Source organism: Oncorhynchus kisutch, linkage group LG9 (genome assembly GCF_002021735.2).
Source record: "Oncorhynchus kisutch isolate 150728-3 linkage group LG9, Okis_V2, whole genome shotgun sequence".
Taxonomy (NCBI): Eukaryota; Metazoa; Chordata; class Actinopteri; order Salmoniformes; family Salmonidae; genus Oncorhynchus; species Oncorhynchus kisutch.
The window spans coordinates 15,893,460-15,916,576 of record NC_034182.2 but is presented as its reverse complement, the minus strand read 5'-3'; the positions used below and the strand labels follow the sequence as shown (position 1 = coordinate 15,916,576).

The window sequence follows — 23,117 nt, the reverse complement described above, 5'->3', positions numbered from 1 at the left end:
AAGCTTATATTTCCCCAAAAAAATCTAAATATTTAGGTAGCTTGCTAACCCCATGGACTTTGCTTTGTAGTATACCCTTCTGGTTCAGAAGAAACCTAGCCTGGTGACTTCTGTGACCTCATTGGGTCCCAAAATTAGGCTATTTTCAATGCTAACTTTGCATACAACCTATTACGTAAAGCACAGGGTACATAAACATTTTGACAGATGGAATTTCATGACTTCTCCATTATTTTTAACCAAATTTCCAAGACTAACAATTGGAGGAGTCTCTACGCAAGTATACATTTATTTTTTGGGGTCTTGTTTTAGCAGACGCTCTTATCCAGAGTGAATTACAGTAGTGAGTGCATACATGCTCATACTTTTTTCCGTTCACACAACCCTGGGGTATCGACACTGGGAGGCTAATCTCTAATCACATGTAGCCTACTGTCGTTCTGCAAGGCACTTAACAACCCCCCCCACCCCCACCCCACACACACAGTAAAATACATGTTAGGCAACTGTATAAAACACGTGTTCAACCCTCGGTCTGGAAATCTACTGGGTGTTCAGGCTTTTGATCCAGCCCTGCTCAAACGTCAAAGTCAGTTTATCAAGGTCAGGTTGAGCAACTGCTTTCTAAAATGGTTGACCACCCTTGATGTAAAACATTGTAACATTTTATCAAATAATTCAATATGTGAGGCGGCCAACGAGAACCCTTCAGATGTCGCACCAACTCTGTTGGGGGAAAAACCCAAATTCAACAAAAAATCTGATTGATTGTTTTTGACACTTTAAACCATTTACTTTATTGTAATGTAAAACTGTTGTTTGATAACTTAAGGAAAATAGTAGATTTTGAAGGTTTTTCTATATTAGCCAGCATGCCCAATTTGAAAACGCTAGCTCCAACTTCCCTAACCTGAAAAGTGTTGCAGCTGACTTGTTCCATTCAAGATAACGTACAACAGATCAATGAAATCAGACTGGTTAAGACACAGAATAATTAGCTGGCTAGTTAGTAATGTAGTAGTATAAAGTTGTCACTTACATTCAACAATGTAGTTATGAATAGAAGAGGGTCAGATTTTCATTTTGCCTACAAGTAGCACTTTGTGCTGGGGACAATAAAATGCTACTCTGAAATGTCCAGTTTTGTCACAACGCAAAGAATTTGACAGTAAGTCCAGCCTCACAGACCACGTGTAACCACGCCAGCCCAGGAGCTCCACATCCGGCTTCTTCACCTGCGGGATCGTCTGAGACCAGCCTCCCGGACAGCTAATGAATCTGAGGAGTATTTCAGTCTGTAATAAAGCCCTTTTGTGGCGAAAAACTCATTCTGATTGGCTGGGCCTGGCTCCCAACCAGGTGGGCCTATGCACTCCCAGGCCCACCCATGGCTGTGCCCCTGCCTAGTCATGTGAAATCCATAGATTAGGGCCACATTTATTTATTTCAATTGACTGACTATATGAACAGTAAAAGTAAAATCTTTGAAATTGTTGTTTATATTTTTGTTCAGTATATATCAAAAATCAAACGACTATGTTAGGCTACAAATCTTTTTATACAGCTGAATTAAGTCCACAGTTTTACAGGAAATATATACTGTATTTTCTAGATTAGTCATATTTATCGTAGAAGTGTTTATTTTGCAGGCTGACTAGCAAATATTAAGTTGCAATGTCCCATACATTGGATGCCCAAATCAATTGGAATTATTGCAGCCACATAATCCCAAAAAATGTCACATCGAATCTCTTTAGAAAGAGGGAGACAGAAACAGGTGACATAGCGAGAATGAGAGAGAAAGTGACAGCAAAAGGGAGAGAGAAGGGGAGACAGAGTTCAAATGAAAGAGATGAGAGGCTGTGAATGAGATCCATTCATATTCTCGCTCTCAGTGATGATAAATGGGTTTTGCCTGCTCTTGCCATGGTCTATCTGGCCTTAGTGCTGCAAAGCCTGCTCTGTTCCGCTGTCAGCCTGCCTACCTCTGCAAGGTTCACTGCTCTGTCTGGAGAAACCCAGAAATCCTGACATAGACAGACTGCACAAGTGCTAAACATCAAAACACACCCACCCACAAACACAGATGGCTGATGATTGCTTAAATTAGATACAAAAACTAAATATTACATCTGGAAAAACTAAAGTACCTGATTGTCACAAAGATTTTGAAAAGAAAATTAGGAGCATGGGAACTGGGAATGACAAGAAAAATAATGATTCCTTTTTTAGGCCTAAGGGTTTCAGCCTCGTTCTCTCCCATGACTCATCTACTAATCATTAAACAGGTGAGAGTGGAGCAGTCAGTCAGTTGTTCACACACAACTCTGGAGACAAATCACAACATGATGGAGGGCTAGACCCACAAACGAGGCTGCAATCCATCAGGCTGAAGAAAGAAGCGCACGCACACACCTTCCCTGACACACACACAAACACACACACTTCCCCCAACATCAAGGACAAGAGTCATAGCAGTCGTTCTACACTAGAGGGCAGAGTCTCCTCCGATAGATAGCTGTGTGATTGAGAAAGGGGTGAGGAGATGAGGTTTGAGCGAGAAAGAGCGACAGTGTGTGAGAGATGGAGGTTTAAGCGAGCTCCGTTGGTAGTGAAAGGACTGATCAATGGCTATGTAGCGCTACAGATGCTGTGATGTCAGAGGGGAGACCAGGACAAAAACCAGGTCGGCCACCTCAACCACTGAACACAACCATCTGTCTCTGTCAACACCTCTCTCGCTGTCTGTTCACTCGCTCCCTATAGGCTCTCTCTTTCTCTCTGTCAATCAATCCATCTCCCTCTCTCTCTGTCTCTTAATTATGGCCTCTGAATTAAATTCATCGCTGGCACCATGTGTCTGGCTAGTATAAGACTATTTTGAAGATAAATACACAATGCAGAGAATGAGAGGACGAGAGTACTATAAACTAAATATAACACTAATGGTCAATAGGGAATTGTCAATGTAAATAGGAGTTAGTTCTAAACAGCTGTTTAGAATCTGTGAAATGTCACTCCTGAACTCAGAGCTACGTTCTGTACATTGAGTCTGGAGCAGGATACTGGTTATCTGGCCATTGGCCCAGTGGTACTGCAAGGACTTCTGATTGGTCAACCCCAGGCTAGGCTGGGGGGCTATAAATGGCATTCTGTTCCTTTGTTCGGTGGAGAAAAGCTGAGGAGAGGGGAGACTGAACATCTACCTCCCAGCAGAACATCTTGACTTGTCCTTTTCAAATAAACCTATTTTTCTCCCCCTGATTTGCTTTGAAGTTTGTGTTACTGAAGAATAACATAAATTGCTAACACTTTTTGCCGACAGGTCAGGGCTTTGTGATGACCACTCCAATACCTTGACTTTGTTGTCCTTAAGCCATTTTGCCACAACTTGTATGCTTGGGGTCATTGTCCATTTGGAAGACCGAGTTGCGACCAAGCTTTAGCTTCCTGACTGATGTATTGAGATGTTGCTTCAATGTATCCACATAATTGTACATCCTCATGATGCCATCTATTTTGTGAAGGGCACCAGTCCCTCCTGCAGCAAAGCACCCCCACAACATGATTCTGTCACCCCCATGCTTCGTGGTTAGGATGGTGTTTTTCAGCTTGCAAGCATCCCCCTTTTTCCTCCAAACATAACAATGGTCATTATGGCCAAACAGTTCCATTTTTGTTTCATCAGAGCAGAGGACATTTCTCCAAAAAGTATGATCTTTGTCCCCACATGCAGTTGCAAACCGTAGTCTGGCTTTTTAAATGGCGGTTTTGGAGCAGTGGCTTCTTCCTTGCTGAGCGGCCTTTCAGGTTATGTTGATATAGGACTCGTTTTACTGTGGCTATAGATACTTTTGTACCCGTTTCCTCCAGCATCTTCACAAGGTCCTTTGCTGTTGTTCTGGGATAGATTTGTACTTTTCGCACCAAAGTACATTCATCTCTAGGACCCAGAATGCGTCTCCTTCCTGAGCGGTATGACAGCTGCGTGGTCCCATGGTGTTTATACTTGTGTACTATTGTTTGTACAGATGTACGTGGTACCTTCAGGCATTTGGAAATTGCTCCCAAGGATGAACCAGACTTGTGGAGGTCCACAATTTTTTTTCTGAGGTCTTTGCTGATTTGTTTTCATTTTCCCATGATGTCAAGCAAAGAGCTACGGAGTTTGAAGGTAGGCCTTGAAATACATCCATAGGTACACCTCCAATTGACACAAATAATGTCAATTAGCCTATCAGAAGCTTCTAAAGCCATGTCATCATTTTCTGGAATTTCCCAAGCTGTTTAAAGGCACAGTCAACTTAGTGTATGCAAACTTCTGACCCACTGGAATTGTGATACTGTGAATTATAAGTGAAATAAATCGGTCTGGAAACAATTGTTGGAAAAATGACTTGTGTCATGCACAAAGTAGAAAACAAGTTAATGATTCCAACCTAAGTGTGTATGTAAACTTCAGACTTCAACTGTATATATAAACATAGAGATATATATATATATAATACAACTTTTGACGTTAATGTAATGTCACTGTTAAGTGAGAAAACCACTCTGGAAAAGGGTGGAACAGCTCTTTCGGATGTGAGCATGAAAGAGATTATAAAATTGACTGATGATTGAGTGATATAAAAAGCCATTTCAAAGTAGAGCAGGAGACACGGGTGAAAAAGTCAGACGTGAACCTCACCTGTGGGCTCTCTGTCCCCTCTATCTATTCTCACACTGAATTGGGCATGGCAGATCAGGTTTCAAGCAACTGGTCAGCACTGCCTGTCCTTGAGTCAACAGATTCTGACAGCAGTGACGAACGATGTCTTAGGCCAACCAGAACACAGGCTTTAAAAGGGAGTAAAGACAAACCTCTAGAGACGGTGATCACACACAAATCAGCATCTCCAAAACAGTTGGATGAATGGTCAAAAACTTGAAAGTATTCACGAGACGTGGTTATCAGAGTTGTGCAGGTTCCGAGTGAAACCAACAACATTATTTGTTCAGCAAAAGAGAAACCTGGAGTATGTCCTTATTGGCGGGATTTCTGGTCACTGGCAATGAGAATGTTGGAAAAGAAAACGGGATTTTATGAGAAGTGGCCAGGAGAAGAAGAGTCCGTTTAAGGGAAAATGGAAACAGGACAAAAGCCCCAATGACACAACAATTATGGAGACATTTAAGAAGCTCTCTCCGGCTCAGCAGCAGAGTTTGCTGGATGCTGTGGAGGTAAACTAATACACTCCCTCTTACGTCCCATCTCAGCTGGTGTATATATGAAATCGGATGGAATAAACGTGAACATGATGGTTAACTTTGCATTAGATTTGTTTTAGTAGATACGGGTGCTGAGGTCACTGTATTTCCCATATCTTAAGCAAAACACATATGTCCTCAGCACACGGGCAAGAAGATGAGAGCAACAGGAGTAGGGGGAAGAGGAAGACAGATATGAAACAGACCAAACCATTATCAATTTCTATTGGTCCAATGAAGAATTATGCAGGAATCTATAGTTCAGAATCATGCTATTTGGACTACGAAGAACATTGAGTGTGGAACTTTGGATATGGAACCAGTGTGTTTGACAGGTGTTGCACCACCTTGCACAAAACAATATCCCACTAGCAAGGAAGCTATGGATGCTACTAAAGTACTGGGTAAAAAGATCTATGGGACATGGGTATAGTTGAAAAGACACCATGTAATCCAGCTACTCTGATGTATCCTACAGATACCACATTACTTGAACAAGACAATGCTAAACTATTGCATACAACTCTCTAATGGGGAATAACCCCCGAGGGGGACATGACGTAGTGCCGGGACAGTGTGTGATGGTACAAAAATATGTGACAGACACATTAGGGCCAACATGGGAAGGTCCTTATCAAGGTTCGCTCATAACGAGGTCAGCAGTAAAAGTCCAGGGAAAAATCGCGATGGACACATGTCATTCATTGCAATGTTGTCGATATCGATGACAAAGCAGGGCCTGGAGAATAAAGAACCGATTGCTAATCAATCTCGGGTGAAGAAGCATAGTAAGATGATCAGAACCTGATACAGTGGGGCAAAAAAGTATTTAGTCAGCCACCAATTGTGCAAGTTCTCCCACTTAAAAAGATGAGAGGCCTGTAATTTATCATAGGTACACTTCAACCATGACAGACAAAATGAGGAAAAAAATCCAGAAAATCACATTGTAGGATTTTTAATGAATTTATTTGCAAATTATGGTGGAAAATAAGTATTTTAGAGAAATGTTGGGTATATGGAGAGATGTTAATTGGTATACGGTGATTATTGGTAATAATTTGGGTGAGAATGTTGAGTATCAACATGCGAGAGTACCTAGTTCTGCAGTTCCTTCCATCAATCGAGATTACCAATGACACTAATCAGCGACCACCTTACCTAGTTATTACACATGCCCCTGTTGGGTGGTTATGTTAAAATAGGTCACTCTCTAGGAATTTGTATCAACTGCACCAGGACGCATGCGTTTGTCAAAATAGGACAGTAAGTGTGATCAGACAACAGATCGACCTATCTGCCTGTGATGGTACTAAGGTCGTGGGAATGTCTAACGTCTGCTGAATTGACTCAGTAATAACACTATGACTACTTTTATGCCAATACCTTCAGTAATATCATCAATAATGGCATGATAGCTCCTAAAGGGACTTACTTTATCTGCGGATCCTATGCCTATTCCTGGTTACCAAAGTTGAGGCAAGGGTCGTGTTATTTGGGATATGTCGTACCCCAGTCATAAACGTGGGATTACAGAAACGGAGAGATTCTCTGCGATTGATTTTCCCACTGATGGTATTTCTAAAATAGCACGGGAAGTTATTAATAAGGCTAGCTCTTTGGAAATCCTAGCTAATAGTACAGCTGAGAGTCTTGAGTTAATTACAGCTGAGATGGTTGCCATCTCGGTCTGTGGCAATGCAAAATCGTTTGGCCCTTGATTATCTTCTGAATACTGTGTTTATATTCCGGAAATAACTGACCTAATCCAAAAGATCAGGACTGAGGGCGCTAAATATCATGATTACATTCCAGATGATCTAGGCTTAGTCATGTGGTTGTCTTCCACATTCAGTACATGGGGGGCTATAAATGGCATCCTGTTCCTTTGTTCGGTGGAGAAAAGCTGAGGAGAGGAGAGACTGAACATCTACCTCCCAGCATAACATCTTGATTTGTCCTTCTCAAATAAACCTATTCTTCTCCCCCTGATTTGCTTTGGAGTTTGTGTTATTGAAGAATAACGTAAATTGCTAACACTAGTCAGTTTGGATATCTAATAAAGCAGCGACAACTCCATTTAAAAAGCAGATCCCGACTGCAGGCCTGGTATAATCAATGTTGACAGGCTTAGAATCACTGACTGTACACTGCTGCCTGACCCGGCCTCCATCCATCTCTCTTTCTCTCATCCTCCTCCCAGGACACTAGAATAATAGAGAGACAGATGAAGACATGCATCGGTATATGGATGGCTTTAAATCCTCGTATGACCTCGCCATCCTGGATTGCTGCCGTTTTGCAAGCTTAGACCCAACTTTGCTATTTTGTCATTCTTTTGTCATTTATTTTTACTCTATTTTCATTAAATGTATCCGCTATTATTTCTTACAACCGACAAGAACTCTTGAACATCAGATCGGCAGTTACTTACCCCAATTCCGGCTTCTAATTCAACTCATCTGCCCTGGGCTCTCTCTGTAATTTTCGGGCTACCCGAAAGGGAAAACGCCAGCGTTACAGAGGCAAGAGAGGGGGATCCTGGTGAGATTAACGAGAAGGGAAAACCGGCCACCTCTTCCCTCCATTCTACTGGCTAATGTACAGTCACTTGATAATAAGATAGATGACCTCCGATCTAAGATTTGCTACAAACGAGAATCTCGGCCCTTACAAAAATTTACCCTGGTCCTACTATGATACTTTCACTTATACCATGATATAGTCAATCATGGAAATGTACCATGGTTTTAGCTTTGAAGTATGATGGTACTGCAATGATGAATGAAACTGTTGCTGTGAAAAAGGGGAAATACTTTCTGTATTAATAGTACTGTTTTTTTTTGCTCATATTTGGGTTCCCTGTGTTGCCAACCTGAAATGTGGGAGAATGTGAGATATCTGGTAGCCTTATCTTTGGAATTCTGGAATAATTTACAGTAGATATAGTCAAGGGGTGCTGTGCTTGTTTTGGCCCACAGAGAGAGCCGCTCGCTCTAGTGGTTTCTTCACATGCTCTCACGCTACAGTGGCTTCTGCGCTAGACTGCCTAGTTAGTGAGTCAGTGAGAGAACCACCAGAAAAACAAAATATTTTAAATGTTACCATTACGGTGAGAGAGTTATAAAGCATAGGGTATGAAACACCAAGTTAAGCGGATTGTAATAGTATAGCCAATTGTCATTTTCCGATGATGTTTTGATAGTTTAATTAATTAATAAAAGTCCGTTAGCATAGAAGATAACGTCAGGTAATGTTAGCTTCAGTCAAGCTAGCCTATCATAGTCTTGGTGACAGGACCAACGAACAAGGCCCAAGGGGTGTGGTATATGGCCAATATAACACGGCTAAGGGCTGTTCTTAAGCGCGACGCAACGCGGAGTGCATGTATACAGCCCGCAGCCGTGGTATATTGGCCATATACCACAAAGCGCTGAGGTGCCTAATTGCTATTATAAACTGGTTACCAACGTTACTGGAGCAGTAAAAATAAATGTTTTGTCAGCCAATCAGCATTCATGGTTTTAACAACACAGTGAATAATAAGAATTACATACTTAAAATGTATCTATGAGATAAGAATGTATACACTGCATGACTAAAAGTATGTGGACAACTGCTCATCGAACATCTCATTCAAAAATCACGGGCATTTATATGGAGTTGGTCCCCCCTTTTCTGCTATAACAACCTCCACTCATCTGGGAAGGCTTTCCACGAGATGTTAGAACATTGCTGTGGGGACTTGCTTCCATTCAGCCACAAGAGCATTAGTGAGGACGGGCACTGATGTTGGGCGATTAGGCCTGACTCGCAGTCGTCATTCCAATTCATCCCAAAGGAGTTCGATAGGGTTGAGGTCAGGGCTCTGTGCAAGCCAGTCAAGTTATTCCACAACAAACGCGACAAACCATTTCCGTATGGACCTCACTTTGTGCACAGGGTCATTGTCATGCTGAAACAGGAAAGGGCCTTAGCCAAACTGCCACAAAGTTGGAAGCACAGATTCGTCTAGAATGTCATTGTATGCTGTAGTGTTAAGATTTCCCATCACTGGAACTAAGGGGCATAGCCCACACCATGAAAAAGAGCTCCAGACCATTATTCCTACTCCACCAAAAGTTACAGTTAGCACTATGCATTGGGGCATGTAGTGTTCTCCTGGCATCCGCCAACCCCAGATTCGTCCGTCAGACTACTACTAGATTCATCACACCGGAAAACGCATTTCCACTAATCAAGAGTGCAATTATGGTGAGCTTTACACCTCTCCAGCCAACGCTTGGCATTGTGCATGGTGATCTTAGGCTTGTGTGCTGCTGCTAGGCCATGGAAACCCATTTCATGAAGCTACCAACAAACAGTTATTGTGCTGACCTGGTTTCCAGAGGCAGTTTGGAATTGAGTAGTGAGTGTTGCAACTGAGGACATACGATTTTCAGCACTCGGCGGTCTTGTCCTCTGAGCTTGTGTGGCCTACCACTTCGCGGCAGAGCCGTTGTTGCTCCTAGACATTTCCACTTCACAATAACAGCACTTACAGTTGACCGAGTCATCTCCAGCTGGGCAGAAATTTTGCAAGCTGACTTGGAAAGGTGGCATTCTATGACGGTGCCACATTGAAATTCACTGAGCTCTAAGTAAGGCCATTCTACTGCCAATGTTTGGCTATGGAAATTGCATGGCTGTGTGCTCGATTTTATACACCTGTCAGCAACAGGTGTGGCTGAAATAGCCGAATCCATTCATTTGAAGGGGTGTCCACATACACTATATATGCAAAAGTATGTTGGCTATTTAGAATCGTATACGAGTAGCCAAGTCAATTGAATGAGAGAGAGCCAACTGAAAACTGTATTGATGAGAGAAGTACCAGAAACATTTTTAATTCTTCAAGGTTTCAGAATGCATTCTTCTCACCATACTCTATCCAGGTCCCAAGTTTTAAGAGGGTACACAACTAGACCAAGTGTGTTGTGGTTCACTATGAGCTAAAGGGGTTTAAGAGGGAACTAGGCCTACGCTTTGCATTTGAAGTAGTCAATGTTGCATCACCTGAGTACATTTTTAATTTGTCATTTAGCAGACGCTCTTATCCAGAGCGACTTTAGGTAGTGAGAGCATACATTTTCACACTTTTTCGTACTGGTCCCCTGTAGGAAATGAACCCACAACCCTGGTATTGCATGTGCCATGCTCTACAAACTGAGCTACACGGGACTAGCGAAGTTCCATATTTTACTATGTTTTTGGTCACTTTCCCCCCAAAAACGGTGGGACACACAACATCATAATACATTGTAAACAACTACCATGCTTTCATGTATGCTAGTATAAAACCATAGTATTTTTTTCATTGTACTACCATGGTTAATATTTGTACCAAGGTAGCAAGTCCAATTAAAGAAATGTCATGCTTTTTGGTCACTACCACGGCAGGAAAGTACCATGGTATTTTCCTGCCATTTTTTCCCCCATTGTACATTTTTGTAAGGGGGAACTGCAATATTCTTTGTTTTTCATAAACATGTCTCTCAGACAAGATACCCCCACGGCTATCCAACTTGATGGATTCTCCATTCACAGGGAGGACAGGACAGTGGTGTCGGGGAAATCGATGGGGGGGGGGGGGGTTGCCTCTTCATCAAGTCCAACTGATGTGTTAATTCCAGCTCGGTGGAAGTGTTGACCCACTGCTCACCTATCTTGGAATAGCTGATGGTCAAATGCCGACCTTTCTACCTCCCGAGGGAGTTTTCAGCTGTTATCGTGAATGCTGTATACATTCCACCTCAGGACAATAAAAAGAACAAGCTGGCGCTTAACAAACTGTACAAGGCTATAAACAAGCAGGAAAACCTACACCCAGAGGCTGCCTTTCTGGTTGCTGGCGATTTTAATTTGCCGTCAAGAAGACACGTGATGCCCAACTTCCATCAACACATCTCCAAAGCCACTATGGGCGATAAAGTCCTAGACGACTGCTTTTCTACCCACAAGAAAGCAACAAGACCCTCCCTTATCTGCCATTCGGCAAATCAGATTGTGACTTACTTCCTGTTTACAAGCAGAAGCTCAAACAGGAAGTACCCGTGATTCACTCTGTTGAGAAATGGTCACCAGAATCAGAGGTTATGCTACAGGACTGCTTTGCTAGCGCTGATTGACGAGATAACCACCTCCGTCACCGGCTTCATTAGAAAATGCATCGGCGACGTTGTACCCACGGTGAGGGTTTGCTGCTTCCCCAATCAAAAGCCCTGGATTAACACAGAGGTTGTCGTTAAACTAAACAGGGCTACCGCACACAGAGCTATTGTAGACAACCCTGATGCTACGGTCAAAGAAAGGAATAAGTACAAGAAGGCCCGCTATGACCTACACAGAGTCATCAAACAAGAAAAAGAACAATATAGGAATAAGGTGGAATCCTATTACACAGACTCTGCCGCCCGCCGCATGTGGTTACAGTCCATTACGGATTACAAAGGAAGACCCAACCATGGTCTGCCCAACGATGCCGCTCTACCAGACGAACTCAATGCATAATGTGCACGCTTTGACAACAACATTGAGCCTGGTGTCACTGACCCAGAGGATTTGGTGATCTCGCTCACCGAGGCCAACGTGAGAAGGGTCTTTAAATCAGGTCAACACCCTCAAATCCACAGCCCCCAATGGTATTCCAGGGCGCGTGCTCAGAGCATGCACAGAAAGGTTGACAGGCAAATTCATAGTAATTTTCAAAATCTCTTTGTCCCCGTCTGTAATCCCCATGTTTAAGATGACCACAATCAATCCTGTTCCTAAGAACGTGAAGTATTCATGCCACAATGACTACTACCCTGTAGCACTCACTTCTGTAATCGTTACGTGCTATGAGAGGCTGGTTATGGCACACATTAACTCCCTCACCCCAGACTCCCTAGACCCACTCCAGTTTGCATACCGCCCCAACAGATCCATAGATGATGCAATCTCAATTGCACTCCACATCCTCACTAACCTAGATAAGCGGAATACCTATGTGAGAATGCTGTTCATTGACTACAGCTCAGCTCAACACCATTGTCCCCTCCAAGCTCGTCACCAAGCTTATGAATTTGGGTCTGAACACCCAAGGTCACTGGATCCTGGACTTCCTGATGGGACAACCCCAGGTGGTGAGGGTAGGCAACATCACCTCCGCCACGCTGACCCTTAATGCAGGTGCCCCACAGGGGTGTGTGCTTAGTCCCCTCCTGTACTCCCTGTTCACCCACAACTGTGTGGCCACGCATGAAACCATTATCAAGTTCGCTGACAGCACAACGGTAGTTGGCCTGATCACCAGCGATGATGAGTCAGCCTACAGGGAGGAGGTCAGTGACCTGGCAGTGTGGTGCCGGAGCAACAACCGCTCCCTCAACATCAGCAGGACCAGGGAGCTGATCGTGGACAGGAAACAGAGTGTGGGGGGGGGGGGGGGTGAGCACACCCCCATCCACATCAATGGGGCATCTGTGGTGCAGGTAGACAACTTCAAGTTCCTCTGCTTCCAAATCACTAGACTTAAAATGGTCCAAGCACACACACGCACAGTCGTGAAGAAGGCGCGACAGTGCTGCTTCCCTCTCTGGAAGTAAAAAAAGTCTGGCATTGGCCCTCAATATTGACTGGCTGCATCACTGCTTAGTATGGCAATAGCAACGCCCTCAATTGCATGGAGCTACAGAGGGTTGTGCGGACAGCCCAGTACATCACTTGGGGCGAGCTCCCAGCCATCCAGGACCTCTATCAGGCGGTGTGAAAATAAGGCTAGGAAAATCGCCAACCACCCAAGCCATAGACTATTTTCAAGTCTGACACCAACAGGCTCCTGAACAGCTTCTCTCCCAAATAGCTAACAAAATGATAAATTATAAATAGCTAACAAAATATCTACACAGACTATCTTTTTTGACCTTTTATTTCAATCTTGCACTGTCTCTATGAACACTCACACACACTGTCACCCCAACACACACACTCACTCATGATTTTCTCACTCACACATAATATGCACATACATTTATACTGACTTTACACACCCGCTCACATACAAGCTGCTGTTACTCTGTTTATCTTATCTTCCATCCTGTTGCCTAATCCCTTTACATATCTACCTCCATCACTCCAGTATCCCTGCCCATGTAAATATGGTATTAGAACTGACTTAAATATTTCCAGTATATTGTATGCTTACTTACTTTGTGTATTTCATATTCTTATTTCTCCTGGTATTGATTATTGCATTGTTGGGTTTTGAGTTTGCAAGAAAGGCATTTCACTGTACTTGTACATGTGACATTAAAACTTGAAAAAAACTTGCCACTGTTTGTGTATCAACTGAGCTCTATATAGTGGTCCCTTCTTTAGTCATGAGCTGTCCAGGTTAAATGTGTCTATTGAAAAGGAACAGGTGGCAAAAAAAAGGTGAACCTGTTATGGTCTTTGCCTTTCAAAATCGGACGTGGTCTTTTGACATTCAGCGCGTCACTTACCCCACTCCTACGCCCTCATATATCTCTGCACGACCCTGAACCACCTCATGACTTGTAGCTCACCTCAGGTTGTATGGATCCTGGACAGACAGTTGGTGACACTAAGCCTCACTAAATGATACAGCTAGTGGGTTGAATCAGCGCTACACAATGACTCAATAGCATTGACTCCCTCACAGGTATAACCTCACCAAGACACCTTCACCTCTGGCTCAGGCACAACGACAGAAGCTGAAATCATTGAGGCGGAACAGACAGCACACACACAATCACACAGGACATTCAGAGCATTACAAAAGACGACTGCAGGGAAAATCATCAAGGGTACAAGAGGGCTAAGATTGAGTCTGACAACACGTACACACTCGCGCACACGCCTGAGCAGCTCCAATGCAACTCACTAGCGATCTGCCCCCATGCCTTTCCAGGACGGAGCTGATAAGACAGACAGATGGTGCAAGATTAGGGGACTGACAAAGAACAAGACCTTGAAACTTATAGGAGAACAAGTGGGAGTCAAAGGGTGAATAGACTCCTTCAAATCACCCATAGAACTTTAAAATCCTCCACAGAATAGCCCGTAGAAGTTGAAAGCATAACCAATAAAACTTTCAAATCGGCCATATAAATGCCCATAGAAGAACTATACCAAAGCTACTGCCGTTACCCCATTATGGCCTTGGATCACATCTAGCGGCGCACAATTGACCCAGCGTCGTCCGGGGTTTGGCCGTCATTGTAAATAAGATTTGCTCTAACTGGCTTGCCTAGTTAAATAAAGGATAAATAAAATTAAAAACATATCAAAGAAGTACAGTAGAAGTAAGCTAAAGAACGAGCAAGTAAAAACTCAAATCATCATTTGAATCCATTGGATTATGCACGGTGGCCACTGGCCAGATGGCAGAGCTTAGTTCCCCCTCAGCTATTCATATGGCATCGTTAGAACACCGCAGATGTTTCACTGCTTGTTTTCTCAGATGGAGTTCAATACCACAGAGCTGGGAATGGTGTTTTCAAAAAAAAATTAAAAGAGGATGTCTTTATCTTAGCAAGGTGAGACAGAGAGATGTTGTAACCAAAAGCAATGATACAGGATCAGATATCTTTCCCCCCCAAATGGTTTAGTTTGGGTTGGGGTGAACCTGTGTGGTTAAGTGGTAACGTTCCTACACAAAGCACATATCAGAGCTTCAAACATTGTGGGTTCAATGATCCCTATGACCACCATTCCTACAAGCGTCTGATCTTAGATCTGTAATTAATATCCAAAAACATACCAAGGTCAGTGTTGGGTCCAGCCAGGACCTGTCTGAACTTGTCCAGGCGAGAGGCCTCTCTCTCTGTCATGGCTGGGGTCCCGGAGGTGTTCTGGTCAGCTATACGAGCCACCATGGGGATGGTGGGCCGGTGGGGCAGGGACTGCTGTCTGTGGAGCGACACATCTGGATAAACAGAGAGAGGGGACAGATACTGAGAACAATAAACACGCAGACACACACAAAGATGCACACACACTTGGTCACACGCAAAAACACACAGACAAACACGCACACACACCTGTTGGAAGCACCTTTCCTCCGAGAGCACCCATTGAAGTCACACGTCAAATAGACACACACAAATACTGTGTAACCCATCCACCATTCTCCATTCCAGCAACAGAAAACTGTGATTACAGGCAATTACAGGGCAGAGTCTAGTTTTTTCCCAGCAGCAGAAGGTAGAGGACAGTAGAGGACAGTGGAGGACCCAGAGAGGGTGTAGAGTGCTGCAGGGTCAAGGTCAGCTCACTCTCTCTCTCTCTGTCTGTCTGTCTGTCCATTAGCAGAGAGCAGCCTGAGTGCAGGCTGGGTGCTGAAGCCTAATGAAAGCCTTGCAGTGGGCCATTATCTAATATAGGACAAGGCAGCTGGGTCCACAGAGACAGACCACAGCAGCAGACAACAACAACACATCAGAAGGTAGGGAGGCAGGGGAGTGCCAGGTTAGACAGACAGGAGAGCATAGAAGGGGGTAGAGAGGAGCTACCAGATAGACACAACAAGATTATAGTGATGTGACTAAAGGAAAATGAACACTGCGGTTTTATGTGATGAGTTGAGCTCAAGGTGGCAGCTTGTTTGAACACAGCATGCAAAGGGGAGTGTGTGAGTACTATCACTTCATGCAGACAAAGAACAAGAAGAGAGGGGGTAGCTCAACAGGCACTGCATTATCACCATGATTTATAATTTACCCAAACACTACAGTTGACTCAATAATAGAGAGCAGAACAATCAGAGATAATATGTCGTCTCTCACAGGAGGAAGAGGAGTGTGTGAGCAGGGGGCAGTATGTGTGTGTGTGCATCTGTCTTCGTGTGTGTGTGTGTGTACTGAACAACACAGGTGAATGGAGCAGACACGAGACAGTATCTGCTCAGCCAGTGTCTCCTCCATGGAGATAACTACTGGTGTTAGGGCGGCTACAGGCTGCTTTCTTATCTCCTGCACCACCACAGACAGCAGGCAGGCATTCCCTACTGCACAACACAAACACCACCCTCTGCTGCTGTTACCACACTTACAAATTAACATGAAAAGCCTAACAGGCTCAGAGCAGAGGCAAGGAGAGAGGAACTATTGTGTATAGAAGGAGTGGGTGGAGACTGGAGACAGTTAGGAAGTTGATAGTCGCATCTATCACCTCACCTGAAGCTTACATTTGTTTGTTTGTCTGTTTGTTGATTGATCGATAGAGAGGAAGAGAGATAGAGAGCGGGAGAGCGAGACCGAGAAGTGAGAAACGTGCGACAGATGTCAACTTACCCTTAGGTGATCCGATGGGGGCCTCACTCAGTGACTTCACAAGTCTGCCATCGCCAAGCGGGCTGGGCTCAGAGGCAAACGACACCTCAGGGGTTGATTCCTCCCCTTCCTCCCCCTGCTCTTCCTCTTCTTCCACCTCTTCTTCATTTGCGTCCTCTTCCTCTCTTTCCTCCAGCTCTGACGCGCCGGCATCGTCCTGTCTCTGCTTCTCCTGCTGCTTGCTGTGGTTCTCGATAACCTGCATAATGATAATAACGATACAGTACATTTTTTAACTCCTTACAAACAGCTGAATGTATTATAAGGGCTTATATGTTAACATAAAAAGGTCTTATGAGTGCATAATAAGCGCCTTTGAAACACCCAAGGATGACTGACTGCTGTGTATGTTTACATCACCTTGTTGGCGGTTTCCATGACGACCTCGATGTTGAGGTTCTGTGCGGCCATGGCGAGTAGCTCGTCGTCGTCGTCCCCTACGTCCCAGGCATCGCTGGTGATGCTCTCAAACTCCTGGAAGGTGGTGGCTTTCTTTGGCTTCCCTCCCGGTGTCGTCTGGGGCTTGTTGCCCGCTTTGATTAGACTGAGAGGGAGAAACATAAGGAGAAGTTTAGGGTACTAGAAGTCATCCAAAACATTAAAGAAGACATCAAAAAGCACCAAAAATATTCATGTATTTTCAAATTCATGTTATTTTTTGCAGAAGGTGGAAGGGGTTGGTAATAATGGTGATTTGAAGGACAGGTGTAAAACTTAGAAAGGATGAACAGAAGGGCCATGAAAGATTAGGACAGGGAGCCAAATTCACTCTGGAAAGGCAACTTCAAACAACCTTCAACTGTCCATTAGATGGCATTAAGATTCAAATGCCAAATACAGTTTGTCAAAAAGTGCCTACTTCAGCCAAAGAGCATAATCTTGTACTAAATTCCAAAAATGCACGGGTCCTTTTTAAGTTATATTAGTCAGACTGCATGTGTGCCTTTGATATCGACAGGCTACGGATGGATATTCTCACGTTGACGCAGCGAGCCAATGTTGAAAATAACTGACTGACGATAATGTTGGAAAAAACTGAATGACGATAATGAAAGAAATTAGACAACCACAAAAACATTCCACAAGGACAATCAATGAGTCAGCATCTATTTAAATTATTTCAAAATGGTTATTGTAAAAAGGTACACAATCATTGCAGAGATGAAATCAATTAAAAATACAATCTCACAGAAAACCTTCCTTTGTGTATGAGAGATGTTTTCTTCAGGGGGAAAATGTAATAAAAAGTCCATTTAAATGTATCCTTTTTCCTCTCATGTCCATGAAACTCAGGTGTGCACCAAAGATTGAAAAACAGCACACGTGGAAGAAGAGAGGGAGGGGGGACCCTTCCTTTCCATCTAATTATTTTCATTCAAAACCAAGCATTAGCATAACAAAAGCAAAGCCAAGTTCAATATGACTCTGCCTGTCACTAGCCCACTCCTGACAGGTGATAAAACTATGGAACTCGGCCTAACAATAACAAGTAACTGAAATAAACCCCTCTGTGGACATCAACCACATGATTAAACTTGCTGCACTTTAATCTCAATGGCAAAGCAACAAAAGCCTATTACTGAAGATCAGCTGCTTCGTGTATTTCCGCTCCCTCCTTGTCAACCCACAACCAACAGTTGGGAGAATATACTTGGTATACTGGTATGTGAGCAGATGGGTGGAGATTCAGAACTCTGCTAGACTGGACTGCACAGCCCAGAGAGCCAGCAGAGAGAATAATATAATGTTACGTATATAGAGTATTTGATTTGGCCTAACTTGGATCTGTGTGTGTTAATCTAAACAGATGTCAAATGGTGATAAGACAGATCATAAACAAATATATAGTCGGTGCCAGGCAGCCTGAGAAATAAGCCCTTCTAGGTATCAGTCTGTCTCTGCTTTAGGGAATTTCCATCAAAAAGGACACATGAGCACCGACATGTGAAGTTCATAGGCACATATAAAATTGTGTCAATTGAAAGCTATATATTTGGGGAAAATTAAGGCATAGATACATTTTTCAACCATTTTCCATCTTAAAAATTCAGCATAGTCAAGGCTTTGATTTCTGGATTATCAAATGGAAAAGGGCCTCCCGAGTGCCTGAGACGTCACGACAGATCCGGGCTTGATCCCGGGATGTGTCGCAGCCGGCCGCGACCGGGAGACCCATGTGGCTTGGCAGGGTCGTGTTTCAGAGGACACACGGCTCTCAAGTCCGTGCGGGAGTTGCAGCAATGGGACTTGACTGTAACTACCAATTTGATATCACAAATATTGGGGAAGTAAAAAGTTAAATTATAATTATAATGGAATAAAAATCTACGAGAAAATGTAGTCAACGGTGTTAGAAATATATCAAAAGACCATAATGTTGATGTATAGACCCCTGACAACTAATATCATATTAGTATTGGAGAAATTGTTTACCTTCAGTAAGTTTAAGAAATATTGTCTTGTACCTTGTATTTCTGTTACCAAAAACTGATACCTTTAAGATATTTTCAAATTACTCTTCCTCAAAAGGGAGGACAATGAAAGTTAGCAGAAGTAACAAGGAATGGTAGACCTACCAGTAGTTAGTGATTTTACTGATATAAATTTTGTTTACTAATTATTATGTAATTAAAACTGGTAACGGAATAACCCCACGAAAAAATACCTGCAACTGAATTGGCTCCAATGGGAAATAATAAGTCACAAACCAGTCACCTTCTATTGTCCTCCCTTCCACTGGCACACTTATGTTCAGCTCAAAATGAATTTCTTTGTCTTTCTGTGGTCTGGTAGTCTAACCAAGAGTGTTAAAACAGTCTGAGTCCCAGTTAATGTCTTACTGACACCTACCCATGACCCCTCTCTCTTTCCCTCTTTTCATTTACATTAACTAGCATCGTCACCCACTGAGCACCGACCAGCACCGGACGTTCATGAACATTGAAAAGTAGTTCACATTTGGTCAGGACACCCTGGCCTTGACGTTAACACCCAGACAAAATGGACTGGACCAAATCTGAACCAACTGTATCGTAGAAGTAAGTGCAGATTAGTGAGTAGAGCACAGTACAGTAAGTAGAGCACAATAGAGTACAGTCCAATACAATAGTACAGTATAATATTAGGACAGTAGAATACAGTACTATACTTTACTGAACTCTGCTGTATTGGACTGTCCTCTTCTGTGCTTCGTAAAATATGAGGACAATATCATATCCATAATTATGCATTTCTGTGTAGTACAGATCAAGGAGCCATGTTGTAAATCCATTACCATAATTATATTACCGGGTGTAAATCCAACTCACTGACTGTAGTTCAATAACCAAAATAAAACAAATTCAAACAAGGTGCCATGTCATAGCTGACACCACAATCTTTCTGCAGACATCTTTGAATCTTAATTCAGAACTGATATTTTTCGGTTCTTGGAAAATGTGGTCTCATAAAAACCTAAGGGAGATGTTACCGTAATTCCGTTACCATAGTCATTGTGAATAGATTTGTATGGTCAGGTCAACTTTGAATCAATGTTTTTTGTTTGGCATACATTTGAAAGTGAAAAAACTCAGTCAAAGCATAATTCTGTTACCGTGGAATTGCCCTTTAGCCAATCTGCTGTTGTCTTGGCAAGGCAACGATGTAGCTAGTGTTGATTAAACTGTTAGACAGCCAGGCTAAAGTGGAGCGGACATGATTCTCTATTCTCAATCAAGTCAAATGGGTGCTTAAAAAGACAGTTAAACTAGGACATGCAGTGTTTCTGTAATTACAATAGCCCTACCGCATAGATCACACTGACAGCGTCGTGGCGCAAAATGGTATGAAGCATCATCTGGATAGCTGTGCAAAAGTTCAACATTCACCTTCTGCTACCATTTCTGTCAAGCCATACAATTTGATGCATATGTTCGATAAATACAATGTATGCACCACACAGAATGCACTGAAACTGTCTCTGCAATGCAATGCTGCAAGGACACAGTGATCCATTGGAAATGAATGTAATTAATGTACTTCTGGTGTACCAAAACGCAATGTCGCTGTATTTGAGGCTTAAGGAAGTTACAATAGCATTGAACGTCAGCCTCAGTATTTTCTGAAAGTGCGAAACACACCCAGTTTATTGACTGGATTTTCAGGTACGTTCACTACTTCAACCTGAATGACCATCTTAAATCCCCATCAAAGGACCAACAGTCACCATTATAGAATATGTCCCAATATTATAGATATTATAGAATATGTCCCAACGTTATTCCCTATATTGTGCATTACTAGAAGGACATGGGGTGCCATCTGTGACTCAGACATACTGTTGGGCCTATACAGTACAACTAATCAGACACTTACTTAGCATGCAGAAGAGGGTCGAAAGGAGGATGTTGAGCACCATACACATGTTGTATGCTGTGGAGAGGAAAGAAAACACAGTGACAAATTGCTAAGCTTTGACAAGAAATCTATTGAATGAATGTATTACTGTATTACAGTGTGTTATAGTGAACAGTGGATAACACGTCTCTGTCAACTAATGCCTTGATTCAGTTAAAGTGCACTCCAATAAGGAGCAAAGTCGTAGAGCATGAATGAGCAGACTAACTTTGGTTTACTCAGGTTTCATTTGAAAACAACAGAAGTTGGCAATGTGATGCCCCATTTCATTATTTGATGAGCATGTAAATTAGCTAGCTAACCTAAATGTGAAGTTACTTGAAAGATGGCTACACATCAGAAAGAAGTTCAATAAGTCGTCTTATTTCATTGTTGGTGTGTTTACAATACGCTCTGACAACGAGTCAGTTCAATCAGAAAAGGCTACTAGCTAGCTAAATGAAAACCCTAGCAAGTTAGCGAACTGGCTAGCAAGGAATGTTAGGCTGGTTAGCTAAGCTAGCTGTTTACCAATCCGACTAAATTATACTAGCCTTAAACTAGCAAATGGCTGCTGATATGTTCTCTGAACTCACTGTCACATGCACACGTTTGACAACCCCAAAAAGTATAACATAAAGCAAGAAATCATTCTTGGTATGTGAAAATGTTAATGTTTTAACGTTACAGTCAGTGTGATATGCATTTTCAGATTCAATAGTGCAACGTAGCTAGCTATCAAGCAGTGAGTAAATGTAGCTAACAAGAAGGAACACGTCACTAACCTGCCAGGGACCTTAGCTGTGTTTCTTTTCCAGAATTGTTTCTTGTTTCCGTCAGTTGACATTTTACTTCCCCGGTACAATATGTCATATACACAAAAATGCGAGTGTTGTTAGCTATAGCTTTTAAAACGTCTAACGAGTGTTTATTTACACCCAGTTCCCTCCGCCATGTTGGATCTGGGTTCCTCTGAGCAAGCCCTGCAGGGATTGGTCCGTTTCACATTTCCTAGCCATCGCCCAATCAAAAGTACGATCTACCGAAAGTGATTTGAGACGCGGTTGACGTCAGTTTTCAACTATTGTCAGTTGCTGAATTCACGTACTAGCATTTTACCTCATAAATCTAATTGTGCTAATGGCAAAGTTTCACATTCATACATGTAAATTCACTAATAAAAAAAAAACACTCTTCCGTGATTTCTATAAGGAATTCGAGCAGTACATTAAGACCATTCTACATTATTCTAATAAGAAAGCTGTTAAAACAATCAGTATGTGTGTTTCTTTTAAGGTCTTTGTATAATCTGTCATTTGTTGTAACGTTACCCCCTAGCATATGGTATCATTGTCTATGTACTTATTGTATGTATACAGACTTTTCTACATTGGTATTAAATAAAACAAATTTAAAAATGAATAACATTTTTTTATGTGCTAATCGATACTAGAAACTCGGAAATGTCCGACTCCTTTCCTGGTTTAAGTTATTTGCGGCAACGTGCCGCGTTGAACGATTCAGCAAATCGGGCATTTCCAAGGTTCATAGTTCCGACTAGCTTTGTGAACGCGGCAAATGTCACTGAGGTATAATGTTGCGTTATCATGGTAGTCGGAATAGGAAACTCGGAATATGTCCGACTTTTATTTTTTTATTAACAACAAATCAATACAGGAAGTACATGTAGGAACACAAGTATATATAAATAATATACAAAGGACAATTGGGCTAGGGGGCGGGGCTAGGGGGTACAATATCACATTACACAAGGACCTTAAGGGACATACATACACTTATAATTCTAACAGCTTTTTTGTTAGTAAGAGTATTTAATTGTCTTAAAATATAGTTCAATGTATTTTTGTAAGGTAAGAAAATGTGGTGTTTTGTTTGTAAATTTACATTTGTGAATATGACATTTGGCCAAAATAATAATTCCATTAATTGCATAAAATAGTTTCATCTTATTTCTATTGTAGGTAAAGAATCCAAGCAGTACATCTCTCCATAATAGTGTAAACTCTTCATAAATGTGTTCAATTATAAATCTACGGATGTCTTGCCACAGTTTCCTTACATGAACACAATGCCAAAAAAGATGCAACACGTTTCTTGGTG

The 23,117-nt window shown here is 42.4% G+C and overlaps 1 protein-coding gene across 1 annotated transcript in view; it reads right to left on the bottom strand.

The window, feature by feature from the left end:
- The window catches only part of tbc1d22a (TBC1 domain family, member 22a), a 185,243-nt gene extending 163,250 nt beyond the window's left edge, over positions 1-21,993 (bottom strand). The window contains exons 1-5 of the mRNA XM_031832031.1: positions 21,782-21,993; positions 20,976-21,032; positions 16,983-17,166; positions 16,584-16,821; positions 15,053-15,217 (exon numbers count right to left, since the gene is read on the bottom strand). Of these exons, the coding sequence (XP_031687891.1) occupies positions 15,053-15,217; positions 16,584-16,821; positions 16,983-17,166; positions 20,976-21,032; positions 21,782-21,843 (706 nt within the window). The 5' untranslated portion in view covers positions 21,844-21,993. The remainder of the gene's footprint in view (positions 1-15,052; positions 15,218-16,583; positions 16,822-16,982; positions 17,167-20,975; positions 21,033-21,781) is intronic.
- Between the last annotated feature and the right edge of the window lie 1,124 nt (positions 21,994-23,117).